The following is a 19,090-nucleotide window of genomic DNA, read 5'->3' as shown; positions in this document are numbered from 1 at the left end:
GTAGATTTTCAGCCAGTCTAAATTATATGGTGGTTTTGTAATCTGAGCTGATGTTTAACATCTGAGCTGAGTCACCAGGTTTGAGTCCAAAGCAGACTGGAGATGCATGCACACGTTCTTTCCTTTTTTCCTCCCTCTCCTGAACAGCAACATCCTTGTCAAATTACAGTGCAGTAATTTTTAGCTTTACATTAAGACATGAGTCCAGTTTCCAGAAGTTTCTAGTTGTGATTTCCCAGCAGTGAGTTCAGAGGATGAGTTAGCAGACTGAAGGCAGAGTTTTCTCAGCACAGTTTACTCCCCTCATGGCTCAGAGCAGGGCAACAAGGCAAAAGGACATCCCAACAAATTTCTGTCCTCTTTTGCTCAGTCTGGAGTAACTGCAGTTTCCACAGATCAAGAGAGAGTGGTTTTGGTCCTCTGAACGATTTTTTGGAGGAGCTCTGCCTCTTCCCCTAAGGAGGCCAGCTCCCTGGCACAGCCAGCAGAATGTCAGGCACGTCATTCAGTCTGGCACTCCTGTGGGGATCCTTTGAATGGAAAAGTCAAAACATCTCTCTTGGGAGAAGATCTACAAAGTGCTGTGTCTTTCAAGATGCTTAAGTTGACCTTCTTGGCAATTTTCTTGCTTAAAAAGGAAATCTGGTTGAAAGATCATGCACATAGAGATTTGTTTCTGGAACTGGCAAATTTATTTATTTATTCTTTCATCATCATTGCTTCAGGCTAAGCTGCTTCTAAGAGTATCCAGTAATTGTCTTATTATAAAAGTCTGGGGGGCTTTGTTGAAGAAGGAAGTAAGCAGATCAGCAGAAAAATATTTTTTCTGAATTTTACTTGTATCTGTGCTTCTGGAAAGAACAATTTATATTTCAAGAGAGTTACTATATAATTAATTTAAAGCTGAATTAAAGCAACTTTTAATTTTATTCCATTAAAAGAGAGAGCTATTAAAGAACATTTAGTATTTCAGCTGTATGTAAGTCCTGTGTCAGCTGTGATGGTAGCTTCCGATAATTTTTAATATCTTTAATATCTAAGAGCTCCCCAAATAAAAGTAATATCCAGAACTGGCTGTTCAGGGAAAAACAGTGAATACAAATTTACTGTCAGATGTGTAAAATAGAAGAAACGGAGTGAAAAAAGAGAGACTTCTTCTTTCCCTTTTAATATTTCTGATATATCCTGAGTCTGCTTGTAATTAAAAAGAAAAATGGTGTCAGAAGTGTAATGATTTGATTTTTCCAGTTGATGACATCTCTCTTTTGATTTTTATCAGATCACAAACTCTCTAGGTTTTCAGTGATCACTTCTTGCCCTGGGTTTGTTTGTATCATCTACCTGCATAAATAATTATTTAAAACATGCAGACCTAATGAGCACTCAGGCATTCTAGGTAGCAATATTGAACAGTTAGGACTATATTTTAGCTGAAGGATCTCATTACTTTCTGCCTGCTGTTGATGCTCAGAACTGTGCAGTTATGTAATATGAAGGCAGTTGTGTTTTTGAAATACTGAATTTCATGATCTACTGGAATAAAGTTAAATTTCTACAATGTGATACAAATTTGTTAATTAATGAACTAAATAATCTCAAAGACTTAGGATATAGTCACGGTCATGTAAGTGAAAAGGCTTTATTACACTCTCTTTGTTAATCAGTGGAGAAAAATATAGATCCGAAAGAACTGATTTTTCTTGGCTCTTGAATACTGTGACAGCTTTTATATTCATCTTTATCTTGGTGATAGAATAGGAAGCATCCAAATGTGTTAGCTTAACTTAGATCTGACAGAATGTTAGCTAATGGAGAAAAATCCTACTAATCAGTCAAATACCTTCTGAGAGAAATTCCATTATGTGGAATGCACAAAACTTGATGAGTAGAAATTCTTGGAAATATTCCAGAAGGAATAACAAGAAAATGACATCTGGGCAGAAGGATGAAGCTTTTCTCTCATTTTTGTCAGCAGAGAAAAGGATGCTTCATGCCAGCTTTATCTGAATTTATTATTTTGTTGTATTTTTATTTTATTTTTATTAGACCAAATCTGCTATTCGAAATAGTAGAATACAGGCCTGAGAGGAAGCTGTTGAGTTAAAGAGCTATCCAGTTAATCCCTTTGTCTCAGGCCAAATCAGCTCCTGATGATCATGCTGAGTAAGTAGCTGGTGAGTTTTACTGGGAAGGGCCCATCTGTCCTGCTGGCAGAGGTGCACAGCAGCTCTAGAGGAGAGAAAAGCTCTTCAGTGCTGAAGCAGGGTAAGTGCAGAGCGCTGAAGCATACGAGTGAGTCATGGGTAACCATCACCCAGCTGCACAGGCAGGTTTTGCAGCCGACTGTGAATTCTGACTATTCTGCTTTTGCTACAGTTTATAGCAGCTTTGAAGCCACTATAGGGACTGGAGTTCTACCTTATCCCAGAAAATATGCTATTTTTGAGTTCTGTGAAGAGAATGATCTCCAAATTCTAAATTTATTCAAGAAGCATTTTCTCAGCCACTTTTAGCTCAGACAGATGGTCAGTTTGAACCTTATATTGTAGCATTTATAAATCTTTGTACTGAACAAAGCAGTGTCACACAGTGTGTAATTGGAAAACCAGCATGTTTTCTGTTCTTTGTATTCTTAATGTGTTCTTCAGCCTGTATAATTATGGGGATTGGTTATCTCAGCATGGGAGAAGCATTTGAGAGATACACACCAAGCATGATCTGAATGATGTGTCCAAAGGAGAGCAAGGGAGCTGGTGAAAGTCCTGAGGAGGGGCTGAGGGAGCTGGGGGTGTTTAGCCTGGAGTAAAAGAGGCTTGGGCGGAACCTTATGGCTCGCCACAATTCCTGCAAATAGTTGGGTGTCAGTCTGTTCTCCCAGGTAACAGGCAAAAGGACCAGAGCAAACGGCCTCAAGCTGCCCCTGGGGAGGTTTACATTGAATATTAGGGAACATTTCTTCAGCAAAGGAGCTGTCAGATATTGACAGTGGTGATCCTGTGTTAGTTAATGGTTAGGCTGGATGCTGGTAAAGGTCTTTTTCAGCCTACGTGATTGAGTGATCCCGTGATCCCGTGAGCGGGGGACATTTGGGAGTCAGTCTGCCGCCCAGGACAGTGTCTGCCGCCCAGGGCAGGGAGGCTCTGCGAGCAGCGGCGCGGTGACCCAAGGGCGCAGCGGCGGGTTAATGAGCGCGGGCCCGGCAGCGCCCTGAGCGCCCGCGCCGAGCACCGGCCGTGCCCGCCGGGACCGGGCCAGCCCTGCCCGGGGCCAGCCCTGCCCGGGGCCGAGGCCAGCCCTGCGGAGCTGCTTTACTCTAAGTGCTGTGGGAAGAGGCTGGGAGCAGCACCCGTCAGCCACATCAAAGAGCGCTGCATAAACAAGAAATGAATCACTGCTGGGAGTAAGATAAACAGGGCAGCATGTGAACTCAGGTTTGTTTTGCATGGTGGGGTGGGGTTTTTTTTTTATTTATGGGGTTTTTTTTTTTTTTTTTTTTTTTTTTTTTTTTTTTTTGTTATTCTTTTGCTGGAACTCTTGGTCTTCCATTCATGGATTTTTTTAAACAGTTGAGTATTTGACTGTGTGAAATGGACTGACGTTTCTTTTCAATCTCCTCTAGTGAAGAAGGTCGGGCAAGAGGATTTTTCCTATCTGTATGTTGTGTATTAAGTGGAACTATTTCCCAGTTCAAGTCTCTCTATGATTAGTAATTGGGGAGTATATTTAGATAGAAATAATCCTGAACTTGGGCCACTTAGAGATTAAGAGGAAATCAGTTCTAGTTCTGTCTAAGCTTCTTGTCAAGTACTGAAGAAAATGCTGTGATACGGATAAGCAGCTTTGATACAGGTTTCACTTTTCTACTGAAATAGTTTGCTAAAGTTAGTATGTGCTGATTTCCTGAATGCCTATATTATCCTATGCTTTTAATTCAGGTTGAACATTGCAATTTGCCTTAATAAAACAGTATGCCTGGCCAGCTTGGTGTGCACTGACATCTCTGCTCTGATTGTATTCAGCCTGGTGAGCTGAACCTTCACGGCAGGGCAGGTGCACATAGCTAATCCTGGGCATTGTCTTTACAGCATAGTCTGGGTGCAAATGCTGTGTCAGTGGTGCTTAGCAGCAACTGAAGGTGGGAGGATAATTCTTATTTTCAGTCTACAGTAGGATGTATGTGTTAATGTTCTGTTAGTTATTAGTGACAGACATCAGGAATTGTTAACCCAATGAACTAATTTCTTTTGTAGGCAGCAAGGCACTGTGTAAGGTTTTCATCTCTTTTCTCTGTTGGAAATAATTGAAGTAGTGGCTCTCTTTGCCTTTCTGTCACTTCCTATTGGTTGGGTTTTATGGCAATCATCTTTTCCCCTTTTACATATGAGTGTTGTATTTCTCTCTTTAAAAAGATTCTTAATTAATGCCACTGTGACATGCTACATAGCAGAATATTATCTGACACGAGGCATGAGGATTCCTTTGAGGGCCCCTTTACAACCGCTTTTAATGATTTAGAAGATGCTGTAAAAACTTACGAGTCCTGAATTGTTGGAGGGTTTGGTTTTTTTACCCACAATAGGAGCTCATTTGTATGTGAGTTTAACTTGTTGGTTGCAAGTTGATTTCAGTGGCTTTATGTGGTTTGTTTGGCTCACACTTGGAATTATAAATGGGATCAAAAAAGTTACCCAGCATTTAGATTTGTGGTTTCCTTTACTTTCAGAAGCTAATGTGTTTCACCAGAGTGATAGCCATTGGGACTTAGGAAAATGGACTGTTGCAAAGGAGTTAATGTTTTTCTCAGGCTATTTTCATCTCTCAAACTGTGGCAGAGTCCTGGCTAGTACACGTTAATTCTCATGTGTCCTTAACCATAGATGAGCTTGTCCATCTGCTACATATAAATTTTCAATATGTTCCAACAAATGCCAGTTCTGCCCTAGGTACAGTGTAAGACTCTGCAGCTGAAGGAAATTTCTTCATCCCTCCTATTAAAACTTTGTCTTTAACCTGTAGTCTGCCTGCACAACACTTATTTTGCAGTGATTTTACTGCCATAAAACCACTGCATACAGTAGTTCAGAAAGACATCAAATCTGTGGCTGTGGGACAGATGACAAACTTTGGCTCTCTGTCAGCCTGTTAGTTAATACTGCCTGATCTGGTGGGGAGGGCCGTGGTTCCCAGGCAGGAGCACGAGCTGCTTGCTGTGGTGGGCAGCCTCAGGAGCAAATGGGGACATCCGGACTCGGGGATAGAACTCTCGGTGTGACATTTAACACTTAAATGTAGTGTGTGCTGTCACATCACAGGGCTGGTCCCTGTGTGTTTCACTGGCTTTTGTAGGGAAGGTGGTGGCTGTTTCTTACCAACCTTTCTGGTCTCAAAGCACTCTGGGATTTTCAGATTTAGTGAATAAAACTTTGCATAGAGAAACAAGATACTAACTTGCCTGATTCTCATTTAAAATGGCCCTTTTTACCAAAGTTTCCCTTTTCTCTCTGACCCTTATGTGCAGGAGCATGGCAGAGAGGAGGTAGTGAACCCTACTGACGTTCAGCACCAGAAATAAAATGTGTATGCAGCCAAAATATTCCTCATGTCAGGAAAGACTGTGTCACGTACTTTGGGAAGTAAACGTGGTTGTCTCTATGTTGCTTCTCTACATGTAGAAATATTGAACTGAATTTTTGTTTCCTTCCTTCTCTGGATTATTTGATGCTGAATCATATACAGTGTATGATTTACTGCACACAACTGGATAAGTCGAACTTTATTTTTCCCCTCTGTTCTTAGTGTTTCAAAACATCTCCCATTTAAGAAAAGCTGAAAAACAGCAAAAAAAAAAAAATTGAATGCTTGAAGAGTTCATACACTGAAATATTATTGAAAAGAAAACTGAAGATGAGTTATGATTTATCGCAAGTTGTGAGTAATGTGGGGGCTTCTTTTCAAATGACAGTAATTTAGATGTGGTAATGTAGACAGTAATGGATAATGAAACACAAGTTCTTATTCTGAATGTATTGTGTGATGATATTGGCTTGGACCTTTCAGGGGAGACACTTCAGTGAAGTGTCTCCTCAGGGCTGGAGGAAAACAGTCAGTGACTGCTTGAAATTCTAAGGCCTCTGTTTTGTAATGGATGGAAAAGGACAACAAAAATTTGACTGCATAGATGAATGGACTAATTGATTATATATCCATAGTCTAAAGTTCCTCTGTCAATGGTTTGACATGTTTTTGTATGGTGTAGTGGACCTCAGAAGCTATGCTTTGTACCTTATAAGATGAAATCCTTAGATTTCATCTTATAAGATGAAAGATGATTTTTTAGTAGCATAAATCTGGGATACAATATTTCTGCTGAAATATGTCCAAACTTACGTCCAATCTTCCACACTTATCTCATGCTGATCACACAGTGCTTTGAGAGTATTGTTGAAACTACCGTAAACATCATGTACTGCTGGGATTTTTATGGTCCAGGGCAAGTTCATTATGTCTTTGCTTTTAAGGCCACACTTACATTAGTTTTGTTACTGAGGCTGTTCTTGCTTCATAGATTGTCTTGGATGATTTGCTTTCTGCTGTTTTCTGGCTTATAAATGTTATTTCATGGTGTATGGCTAACTCTGAACTTTGTTGTAAGTTTATCATGGGGTTTTTTTAATGTACAGACACTCAGTTCTTTGCAGTGGTAGAGCAATGAGGAAAAAGGTTGTACTCGGTCTGTTTCAGGCTTCTGTGGGAACATTTTTGCAGTAATACTTCTCCATTTAATAATGACTGAGTCACCTCCTGTCTCACCTAAAACTGTCTTTTTTCCTTCGTTGTGCTAGATCTCTGAACAACAACTTTTTTACGTGAGTTGACAGAAGTGGGGAGGAGATGGCCAGCTCAGCCCGAGAGCACCTGCTCTTCGTGCGCCGCCGCAACCCGCAGCTCCGCTACACCCTGAGCCCCGAGAACCTGCAGAGCTTGGCCTCTCAGGGCACCATGCCTGAGAACATGAACTTGCAGCGGGCCAACAGTGACACTGATTTAGTGACCTCGGATAGCAGGTCTAGTTTGACAGCCAGCATGTACGAATACACCTTGGGACAGTCTCAGAACCTCATCATTTTCTGGGATATTAAGGAAGAAGTAGATCCAACTGACTGGATAGGACTTTATCACATAGGTAAGTCAGAACTGTGCTGTAATATTTCTGTGTGTTTCTTGCTATTTTGCCACTTCATATTTTCTTTTCTGATGTGTGTTCTGGCATGCTACAGAATTAATCTTCAGATAAAGTTGAGATACAACTCCAGAGAGTTGCCCTGGGTTCCTCTTTGCTTTTCTCCATGCTGTGAGTGATGTAAAAATGTGATTCTAATGAATGTAGATCTGCTTCCACAATGACCTGCTAGAAGATGAAATGCGTTATTCCTAAACAATAAATACGCGTAGAGTTTCCTGTTTCCGCCTTGGCTGGTGGCTGGCTTACAGACTGGAAAATTTGAAGTATCATACTCATCATGTAACTTGATGTGCTTACAGTCCAATGCTTATACATTATTTTGGACAAGTAATCTCTTACTGTTTGTGAAAAGCAACATTATCATTTGTATAAGTCTTTGATTTTGTAGAACTAAAATAGCATCAGTTCTGAAGGAGTGAAAATTTCTGTTTACGAGGAATTCTTGTAGAAGGAAATCCTCTCCAGAGATTCTTCTGTGTGGGTTTCTTGGTGCTGTTCAGGCTATTTCATAGGAGAAGCTGGAACGAGCTCTAGGCTGCCATGCAAATGCCTGTGGGTTGTGTGTGCATTAGCAAATAATGTGACTCCAAAGGGGTGGATCAGTAGGTCAGATGGTGCTGAGAGCACCAGTAATCTATTTGGGTTGTGATTTTCCTCTGTGTTGTGTTTAATCAAGGATACAAACATCCCTGCTGCATGTGTGGTTTGAAACTGGCCTTTATGTCCCTGCTAGGGAGGGAGCACAGCCAGTACCTGGAGCAGCGCATGGAATCACTTCTCAGGAATCACTTCACATGCACTGAACTTAACCAGTGCTCACTAAGTGGGACTGATGTGTTCATTCCTTCCAAGACTGAGCTGTTTCTCTGGACCTAATGACTCATGTAGAGAATGGTCAATTCAAACTGCCAGAAGCAGCTATAGCAGAAACTGATGGAGACAGTTCTGACCACTGAAGTTATATCTGGCTGGGACTAAGTGTAGCGCAATGAAACTGGCCTCAGTAGGATTTTTGAGAAATACTTGCTGTGCCACCTTTTCCCAAGATGTTCCATCTCTGCATCGCTTAATGTTACATTCTGTGTAGATGCTGTTTCTGGTTATCTTTTTTTTAGTCTGAGATTTTTTCCCAACATTACTGTAGTTCCACAAAGCAGGCATTATTAACTTGTGCTGTTCCAGTGCATACCTGGCTATAAAAGCTGTATTGGAGTTGCTGCATAAGTTGCAGTCTCTCCTGGAACAAACTGTGGATATGCACTAACTTTTAAGCCACCTGAATGGAGTGTCTCCATAATAAACAGGAGTGGATCTTCCCAACAGCATTAGCAGCTGAAGTGTGATCTGTGCTGTAAAATGCACAGACTGCTAAATGAGCTGAAACATTCTAATTTAAATACATCGAGAGCTTCATCTGCATAAAGGTATAACAGTGTTTCTTCTTGTTTTTTTTATGGTTCACAGCACTTCAGGATTGATATTCAATAAGCTAAAATGCAGCATCTCTGTAAAGTTCTTACTGGTTCTTACTCTGTGCTGAAAGTGATTTTCATCTAGATTACAAATATTTCTACATTCAGCCTGTTGAGTTCTTAAAGTACAAAAAAAATTTAGTTAGCACAGGGTGAGAAACCTGTAAGGAACACCCAAATTTATGCCTTCTTGGACCTAAACCCCCCATTATACAACCATATAATACCAGAGTATGTGAATGCTGCTTTGTTAAATGGTTGAAGGTCCAGAAGCTTTTGACTCCATTGCCACTTGAAATCCATGGATCGTGTGAGTTTTGATGGCGGTTTCATCATTCTGAATGACGAAATTGTGCATTTTTTAACAACGGAGGTAAGGACATAGTCTGATAGGCATGCCTGTCTATCTTTGATGTAAATTTTTTTATAAACTCTTTCAAGTCTTAAAAAAACCTTTTAATTTGCATAACTTTTATAGCTGCAGTTAAGGTAAGTTAAATTCTACAGGTATAATCCAGGATTTTCCATCCTTTATGATAATAGCTGTGAAGCACCTCCAGTTTCTACTTACTCCTTTGTAAGTTGAGGACACTTCTTATTTTCTCAGGAGAGGCATGCTAGTTGGTGAAGATTTTAAGAATAAAAGCTCTATTCTCAAACATGTTATTAAAATTTATTGTAGTTGCTTGAGGTTCTCCATCCTGGTCTTTGTTTAAAATGAGAATTATTTCATTTAAGTCTCCCCTTGGGCACAGGCTCCTGAAGGCACTGGGAATTGTGTGTAGCACTAACACCAGGCAGCACTGGGGCTCTGCCAGCTTGCTGCTGTACCTCCAGTATTCCCCTGTGTCTTTCAGTAAAGCATCATGTTTTGAGGAGCTACGAGCAGAAAAAGGCAAATATTGTGCTCTTATTTTAAAACCCAAAAGCACAGTCCTATGGTTTATTTTTTTAGTATTGCTTGTACAATTAACTGTCATGCAATCTGGATCAGTGTTTTGAGAGGAAAAAGTGGTTGTTAATTCTGTGAAGAGAAGATGAATATTCTAAAATGGGCATCATTCTGAGCTCAGGCATTTGCAGAGAGAAGTTTGGCAAAGGTCTGAAGCAATCCAAGTACATTTTCAGCTCAAGTTAAGTTTTGCTGTTACAGCCAATATAAAAGGAATTGAAAATGGAACACTGGAAGCTATCTTGCCTCTTCATTCATTAGTTTTCTCAATTAGCATGTTCTCATTAGTTTTCTATATCGAGAAGGCAGTTCTGTGCTTCTGAGTATGATTTTATTGCTCGGTTAGAACTGCAGTGGCTCATGAGGAATCCCACCAAAGCTCTTAACAGAAGTTTCTTTCTAAGAGGCTGAGCAGAACCCACTGCACACATTCACCCAGCATGGACTGGTGCAGTTGGTAGCAAGACTGTCAGCAATCAGAGTCACTGCCTCTGCTGTTAGTGCTTTGCAGGTGATTGGCTTTCACTAGGGAGTGGTAGATGGAGCTTTTCCTAGTACAGTACCACTTTCAGTGAAGTGTTTGGCCTGCTAAATAGTTATTAAAATATATGTTACCTTTTTAAAATGAGAAAAGCCCAAGGGAAAAACACAGAATCATCTTATTCTGAAGGACTGATTTTTAATTTATTTTTTTTTAAGTGCATGTGAATATTTTTTGGGGGACTTCTGGTTATTTTATTTTTAAAAAAGGAAGGAAGTCATAAATGAAAAATACTTTGTAGAAAAGACTGTATTTTATGAGACATTAATTCACAGGATATTCCTGTACAGAAACTTTCAGTCTTTCATGTTTAAATGCAAGGAATTGAACCTAACTGAAAGATTCTACATAGCTAAATTCATGCTCAGTTTTAATAGAATTTCGCATTTTAAAGAATGTCGTTAGATATATATGTGAGTTTGTTCACTTGTACCATACTTGTATCTTCCTCAGTGTCATTAATGTGCATGTGAAAACATGGCCAGTTTTCTTGCTGAGGAACAGCTTTGTTTGCATGTTCTTCTTTTTTCCCTGTGTATTCCTAAGGATTTCCAGAAGAAAAGTGTATGTGAGGGACATGCTGTATTCTGTGAAGGCAAACATCCTTTTTCCTGGCTATTTCTGGATTTGTACTGGCTGAACTTTTAAAAGTGTCAGTAGCACTTCTGGAACAGTCTTGTCCATCAAGTTTTGTTGAACAGCTTTCTGTCTGCAGAGGAGCTGTGTGGGAGTGCAGCTAGCACAGCTGTGAAAGCACAGAGGGTCCCACCGAGGCTGCGGGCGAGGCAGAAATGCTGTTTGCTCTCTTTGGGTAAATCGGGCACTGCTGCGTGAAACCTGAAATTGTCACATCTGAAATACAGGTTTGTCATTTTGGATTCAGCTTTCAGCTTTGCCTAGAATGGACTTGTCATTTTTTCTTCAGGACTGGTAGTGAGGATTGTCACTTGAGAGTGACGAGCATGATGAAATTTGAAGAGGGGGCTTTTTAGTAGAGATACTGGGCCTGTGCTTACTTTGAGAAGTTGAGGTAAATCTTCAGTCTTTCTGTCCTAAAAAGGAAGGAAGAAATCCTCTTCTCAAAAATTCTCGATTTTTAATTAGGATTTAGACTGAAAACCACCATCTTTTGAAGTTGTAGAAGCCTACAGAATTTAACACACATCCTCTTAGACCCATAAGGTTTTCTTGTTCAGTAGCAACCCAGCTTTTGCTTTAATTTTTTTAAAAATACTGTTGTTACAAGCAATATTTAATATGTTGAAGGTTGTTTTTTATTTCCTCTATTTATGAGGAATCTGTATCTTGGTCAAGCTCTGTAATCCTGTGGTGAGTCAAGCTGTGCCCAATATTGGCCCCAGTTGGAATCAAAGAAGATAAATGGATATTCAGTTTGAAGGAACTATGAGATCCCAGTTTTCTTGGTACTGTGTTATTACAGCAACAGGCTTCCAGGAATTCCTTGGAAAGTGAGGGTTGCTCAAAGAGATGAGCAGGTGGACTCTGCACTGCTCATGGAATGCTGAGGGAAGTTGCATCTTGATAAGTGTTACGGGTTGTCATGAAGTCTCATATTTAAAGAAAACAGGAAGTACAAAATAAGGAATAAAAAGTCAGCAGAGAGAAGCAAACCCTATTTCTGGTTAAAATAGATTATCTCCCATGGCCAAATTGCACAGGTTGGCCTATTTTTGTCCTAATTTACGGAGCCCTATTTATTTTATGAGCTGCGTGCCCTCATTCTAGAGATCCTTAGCACATTCAAAATGCTGGCTGTCAAAGGTCATTGCATTTGTTTCCATTAGCTGCCTTACAGAAGCTGCTTGACTTTTTGTTGTACCTACATCATGGATCCAAAATAGAATTATAAAACCAAACAAAAATAAAAAGAAACAAACCCGCCCCTGATGTGAAGTTATATAGGGCAATTTAGATAGGCTCTGGGTTTATACTAAGCTTCCTAGGGTAATGGAGTTTGGAGTCTCTCCTTTTCAGGTCAGACAGGATTAAAAAGAAAAAGCTTTTGCATAAACTGCCTTTAGTATGCTTAAAATAGAGGCTCACATTAGACAGAGAGATTATAAAATGTTAAAATACTTTATTCCTAGAAGATTTATTTGGTTTGCATTATAGAAAACATACAAAGTAATAGCTTCATTATCTTCCAGAAAATTCTGATTATTCCTTTGATTTTTTTCCCCTCCTGTTCTGTTCTTTCCCTTTCTGTACTTTAGAACATGAGCAATACTGTTCGTGTCTGTTGACTAGTTGCTAGGCATAAAACTATTAATTTGTGGTTACTCCTTATTCTGGCTGCTGCTAAGGTCTGTAAACCACTGGCTTCAGTTTCTGTGTGGAAGAGTCTTTCCCCAGCTGGCTCCATGAGAGTCTCTGGCTTTGACTTCCAGGACACTGGCACTGTGCTCGTTGTCATAAGCCAGAATGCCAGAAAAAGCTGCCTTGATAATTTCATTTGCTGGTGGCTTAATATTTAGGGAAAGGCCACCTCTTGAGTGGGATAATGAAAAGTGGAGGCAGTCTGATGTAACAACTGTATCTTAAAATGGGGTGAGGCTTCAGTGGTCTAAAAAACCCTGTATAATAAACCAGGGGTCTTCAGAAGCTTTCCCTCCAGGTACTGCATTTCAATTTTATTCTTTCAGTTTTTCCTAGGTCCTGACCCACATACAAAGCTCTTTTTTCACCAACATGGAATTTCTCCTCTTCAGTTGTGAGCTGGTGAATTTTGTTCAAAAATCAGTTTATGAGCATAATACCCATTTATAATACCCAGCATAATACCATTTCTTTCCTGCAGAAAATTAGAAGACATGGGTAGAAAGTGCTTCCTCTATGTATTTTTAATTGCATGCAGCAGATGCCTGAAAAGATTCTAATTACATTAAAAATATATACCTTTTTTTTGTTGTTGTAAGAAGAAAATAATGAATTCCCTGCTAACACCCTCAAAATCTAGGATCTTGTAGAATGATACACAAATTCAAGCTGTGACAGAAAAAGTCTTACCAGAACATCCAAACTTTTCAGTTAATTGTGGGTTTTTTTCAGTTTTTCAGATAGCCCTGACCTGAAAACTAGTCAAACGTAGCTGCAGGGAGGACATTTTCAGCTGTGTTGTCAGTATCTTTCCACTGCAAGAGGTTTTGGCATGACAACATTTATAATCCTTTGGATAGAAAGTGGTGTTCTCACAACACTTTTTGAAGTGACTGTTCTAGCAGATGGGAAGATGGCAAATACAAACACTGGATAATGAAAAACAATGTGGACCTCTGGATTTGTAATATTCCCTTTTACCATGAAACTGCCTTGTCTCAGCTTGTATTTTAATTTGTTTGAAGGAGGTTGGATTTAATTTTTAAAAGACATTTCCAGTGCTGTTTTCTATCATGAAATCAGCGTGCTATACAGTATTTTCAAAATAATTTGGAAAAACAGTTATTCCCAGTCAGTGATAACCGGATTGAAAAAGGCATTGCATAAATGCATCTATTGATTTTTTTTCATGTGAGAAATAGATTATGGTTTAGTTTTGCATTATGCATAGTGCTAGAATTCCTCCTGTACATTTTTCATGAAGTTCTTGGCTCCTGCCTCTGCACAGATTTATCAATGACTGTAAGAATCTGAATTGAGATGTGTTACAAGCTGAGTGTTAAATAGGATATGTTAAGGATGTGACTGGTGTAGGTAAAGCAAGTGGGAGATGAAAAGATGAGACGCAAACATACTAGGACTCTGAAACTAACACTTTATTGGCAGATACATTTAATATAATTTTTAATAGTCTGATATTGGATACACAGGTTCTTAAATTATAACTGAGGAGGTTAAGGAAGGTGCCAATAGTGATTTTGATAGGCCTCCTTTCCTAGCAAAGCTCATCAGTGTATGCTGTTTGAAGGACAGAAAAGACAGAGAATGGCCAGATCTGAAATTTCTCTGCTATGAAAAAAATTTCAGGTGGGCCAGAGTGGTGCCCAGCCCTTGTAGGATCTGCCATTTGGCATGAGGGAGCTTCTGGTTTGGGGTGAAGATGCTGGAGCTGTGCAGTTCCACTGGCTGTGCTTGGCTGGTGCTCACCCTGTGGGCACAGCAGGACCTGGGCACGGCTGCACTGGCAGCGTTTCCTGCCTCCGTGCCCAGCAGCAGCCAGGACTCCATTGCCCTCACTGGAATGGGCAGCTGATTTTCAGGCAAGCAAACCCTGTGCTTCTGAGCTTTGTTTCAAGAGATCTGCCTCCTTTGTGTGGCAGTCGTTCAGAGTTAGTGTCAAGCTGTTTAGTCTTCCGTCATGTTTCAAGTCACTGATCGCTAATGTGCCAGTAGTCCTAGAAAGTTCATAAAAATTAGTAGGTTCATTGCCCTCGTCATTCCTACCCCAACCTTGGGAAGAAATGAATCCTTTATATTCCAATGTGTGGTAATGCAAAAAATGAACCTACAATTTCCATAAAAGTAAGGTAGTCATTCTGTATATACTGTAATAAGGCAAAGAGGAAAAAGACAGATATCTATTCAGATATTATATGAGCTCTCATGCTCCATTAAATGCACCCTTCCTTGAGAATTTAAACTTCATCTGATAGTCAAAAATGTAGTTCATATGACTTAAGTCACACTTGAGGATAATTTTCAAGAGGGGAAAACTGAGAGCTTGGACCTAATAAGTGTCATTTGTGAAGAGGACCAAGAACTGAATGCATTCCATGCCTTGCAAAATCAGGACCTTAATCAATGTTTTATCTTTGCCATAAAATGTGGAAGCACTTTCTTGTATATGAAGCTAGTTAAGCCTAAATGGGTTTGACTTTGTAAAATTAAATGTGTGTAGAAAAACATTATAGTGCAGTAGTAGGCACATTTGGTTGTCACCGAGATAAATATCCAGTCATGACCTCATTAAAAAAGAAAAAAAAATATTTCTATGTTCACTGTAGTTTAATTTGTATCTAGAGTTTCATGCATGACATAGTTCAGCAGATGGAAGCCTGCAGGGTGAGGGAAAATTTAGTTTGAAAAATTTTTCAACATAGATGCATCTCTTAATTTTAGTAGACTTCCAGAAAGCACTTACTTCCCAGATACTGAATAAGGATGCAACAATCTACTAAAGTCAGCAATGAGTAAGATTTTTAGGAGTTATTGATGAGGTGGTACTTAATGTGCAGGCAACAATGCTTTTCTGATGTATACTTAAACTTGTAAATTTGAGCAATAGGGTGAAAAGTGCATTGTCCAGTTCTTTGAAAACCCCAAACCAAATGTACCCCTGCTGTGTGTTCAGAAGGGAAATCCCAGCCATCCCAGCTGACATTGGTGCCACTGCCCCAAGAGATGCGAAGAGCTCTGAGTCGATCAGATCAGGAAAGGTTTGGGGTTTGGAAAGCAGTCCTAATTACAGCAGGTTGAACTGTGTGCACTCCTTCTCTCCTGCTCCAGCAGTTAAATACAAATAGCTGTGTTTCAGATCCAGGTAGGTGACTGTGCTTGGTGCTGGTTGCTGGCTCAGTAGCACCAAGCTGGCAGAGCATTTACTCTCCCAAGAACACAAACAGCTCTGGGCCAGTTTAGCATCTCAGAGGGGCTGAGGGACAGCAGCAGGGGTTACCTGCAGGAGTGTGGGACCAGGAGTGGGAGGGACACTCCAGGCAGTAATTTGCCCCTGGGCCTGCTCAGCTGCAGTGTGCAGCAGTGACCCCAGCAGAGAGGCTGTGATGGGATGTCATTTGTAGGCTGCTGTGGAAGGAGTGCACTGTTTGCAATTAGTTACTCATGTCCGGGTTTATGTGTATTGCTGGGAGTAGCTGAGTTGGTGAGCCTTTGTTTCTAGTTGCATTCAATTCTAGGTTCTGTTTGTTGCCTGATGAGTCCCAGGGAATGAATGCTTTTTAAAAATCCTCTCCTGGAAATGGAGAAGGAATAATGGAAATATTATATGTAGGTGCTTTCAAGATAATTACACAACTTAATAAAACTTCCTTGCCTTCATTAGTCTACAATTCTGTGTTCCTTTATGATGTTGCATGTTAACACCATGTGAGAAAGCACTTTTTATTTCAGGGGTTTTATACTAAAAAGTTAAATAAGCAAAATCATTATCTCCTTTCTTGACTTCTGATGATACTTTTTGGCACTGGTTAAAATGATACTGCTTCTGAAGAACTGCAAAATGACCTTTGTTTTTCTTCTGGCTTGGGTCTCATCCAGTTTAATCTGCAGAGCTATTTAGTACTTATCATAAGCAGTGTTTGGCTTAATTTCTCTCATCTTCATGACATCAGCTTAAATATTTGAGATGAGAAATAACTATATTGGCATTCTTTTTGTTGAAGAGCTAAATCTTAATTGTGAAGTAGTTATCCATCTCATTACAAAACTACTAAAGCCTAAATGTGAGAAAAATGATCTGGTAATATATTGGGGGAAAAAAAAGAAATCATTCTTATTACTCTGAATATAACAGGATATTGCTTAAGACAAGTTAGCAGTTTTTCTGGTTATTACTTGAAAACTCTCTTTATGCCATCAATGCATTACTCAGAAGTTAATTATCTTGGAAATTTTAGGTTGTCTTCAGCTGAAGTAGATTGCAAAAATCATGAGTGATCTTCCAACCTCCTTTTCCCCCTTCTTCTCCATCTATATACTGCATGTCATGTGATGAAGAATAGGTTATAAGATGCTATTTTTTAGATAAAGTCCTTTTGCTTAGGACTGCTCTGCAGTTAAACATAGTAAATCAAGACTTTGTCATAAAATTCCATTTAAATTTCCAAAGGAAAACTGTCTTCTCTTTAGCTAGAGCATGAACTCTACCAGTTGCTTTGAGATGGCTTATTTGATACTCAAGAATATTTGCTAGTGCCTTGAGACATTGATACATTGCTGGAAACCCCTGAAGGCGATGAGTCTGTGATGAGGTAATTCAGTGTTGTGTTACTCATCTCACTGAAAAGCCTCTCTTGGATATATGGTTTGACCATGGACTCTGTGCCTCTAGGGGTAAGCACCAGGGCCTGAAAGCTCTCTTGAGGCCCACAGGCAGCAGTGTTTTTAATTTAAGTATAGGGGAGATCCACTAAACTGTTTCAGGGAAGGGTTTTTGTCTTGGCAGGGAGAAAGCAAACTTAGGAGAGCCACTTCCTGATTAGCCATAGTATGTTGCTTTTAAAGGGGGGCGTAAGGAGAGTTACGAGGATGGGAAACAAACATTGCGTTTCACAGAAAATATTTCAGGTTCTTTTAGAACTCCTTCCTGCTCATTTCTTTAGAAATCTAAGACTGACTTATCTTATTGTGTGTGTATATTGGATTAATTTCTTCCAGGATGTGTTGGCTCATTTCCTTGAGTACTTCTAAATTTTCTGAATTTTTTTTTCAGTCACAACAGATAGCTCAAAAAGCTTTAAGGAAATGAGTCAACCTCCTGAAATAAATTGCTTGCTGAATAGAGGATACTGTGTTCGACATCACAGACGCCCTTGATAGTTCTGTGGATACTAATTAACAGATAGTCTCTGAAAATCTGTAATATCCAGGTTCCAAAAGGATTTGGGAGACAAATATCCCCAGTGAGCACCTGAGCTTTCCTGTTAGGAATGTGGGGTGTGTTTCTAGATTGACATGTGTTAGTGTGAGAGGTGCAGATGGGGATGTGACAGGCAGGCTCTTTAATGAAAAATTAAGGATGTTGTTGAACTTAAGTGTAAATAAATAGGAGTAACATAAAGGTGCTGAGTTGAGGACTACGAAACTTTGATAAAACAACACTGAAATCTGAAGGCTGCATAGGCAAAGTGCTTTGGTCCTTATTTTATTACTCACAAGCAGTTTGAGGAGGTGGTGCTTAATGTGCAGGCAACAACACTTTTTCTGATGTATTCTTAAACTTGTAAATTTGAGCGAGTTCTGGTCCCAGGAGTCCTTGCTGTGAGTGTCCTGAGTGTCCTGCAGGTTCCCAATGCAGGTGAGGTTGTTCTGTGAGGAAAGGCCCAGTGCCTGGCCATGTTTCCTTTGGGTTGCAGGAGTCCCAGCAGGGAGTTTCCTTGCTTGGGGCTTTGCTGAGTCACTGCGCTGGCAACTGACTGCAGTCTTATATAGTGAGATTAAAAATAAGTAAGAGGACACCATTTTAGTAACATATCTTATACAGTAGGTAGGCACAGGATTCAGGATTTTCTTTGCTTCCCAAGGATTACTCAGCGACTTAGGGACAAAAATGAGAAAGCCAGCACCAAACACCATGATCTGGGATTTTCTGTCTGATGAGCCTAACTAAAAGTAAAACCAGATGGCCCTTAATATTTAAAAAGTTTGATGTCTGGATCTGGATCTGAACTTTGAACTCTGAGGCAGCAAGTAATAAGCCAGCTTGCCCTGCTTTGGTGCGTTACACAGAAAGTCCTGATGCAGGCTGTAAATACCACATCTCTAAACAGAGGTGACGTGCGTCTCCAGACAGGTGACGTGCACTGTCAGGGCACTCGAGGGAAATCTGAATACATGCCCACCACAACAGAGAGAAGAAAGCCTGGAACATCTGCAAAGGACTTGACCCTGTTGGTGTGTAAAGTCTCAAAACAGTGAGAGTTGCATAAAAGCAGGTACAAAATACAAATCCAACTGCAGTGGAAGGAGACAGAATCTGTCTCTGGTTTTGTGGTTGTTGTCAGTGATTGTTGCCTGTAATTTGCGGTCGGGAACAATTAACTTGCAACATTCCTCTTGTTGGAGCATAATTGTTGGCTGTGATAGTTTGGTACTGTGATCTGTAAGCTTTTTGATACAACCTTTAGGAGTGAAGTAGCAGTGCGTGCAGACAAAAGGACAGAATAGTCATGGTTAATAAAACCAAACAA

At 40.0% G+C, this 19,090-nt stretch overlaps 1 protein-coding gene across 1 annotated transcript in view; it reads left to right on the top strand.

The window, feature by feature from the left end:
* The window catches only part of HECW2 (HECT, C2 and WW domain containing E3 ubiquitin protein ligase 2), a 153,413-nt gene that overhangs the window by 37,828 nt on the left and 96,495 nt on the right, over positions 1–19,090 (top strand). The window contains exon 2 of the mRNA XM_054636439.2: positions 6,843–7,183. Coding sequence (XP_054492414.1) covers positions 6,892–7,183 — 292 coding nt within the window. The 5' untranslated portion in view covers positions 6,843–6,891. The remainder of the gene's footprint in view (positions 1–6,842; positions 7,184–19,090) is intronic.

Source organism: Agelaius phoeniceus, chromosome 7 (genome assembly GCF_051311805.1).
Source record: "Agelaius phoeniceus isolate bAgePho1 chromosome 7, bAgePho1.hap1, whole genome shotgun sequence".
NCBI lineage: Eukaryota > Metazoa > Chordata > Aves > Passeriformes > Icteridae > Agelaius > Agelaius phoeniceus.
This window is presented reverse-complemented; position numbering and strand designations above follow the sequence as displayed.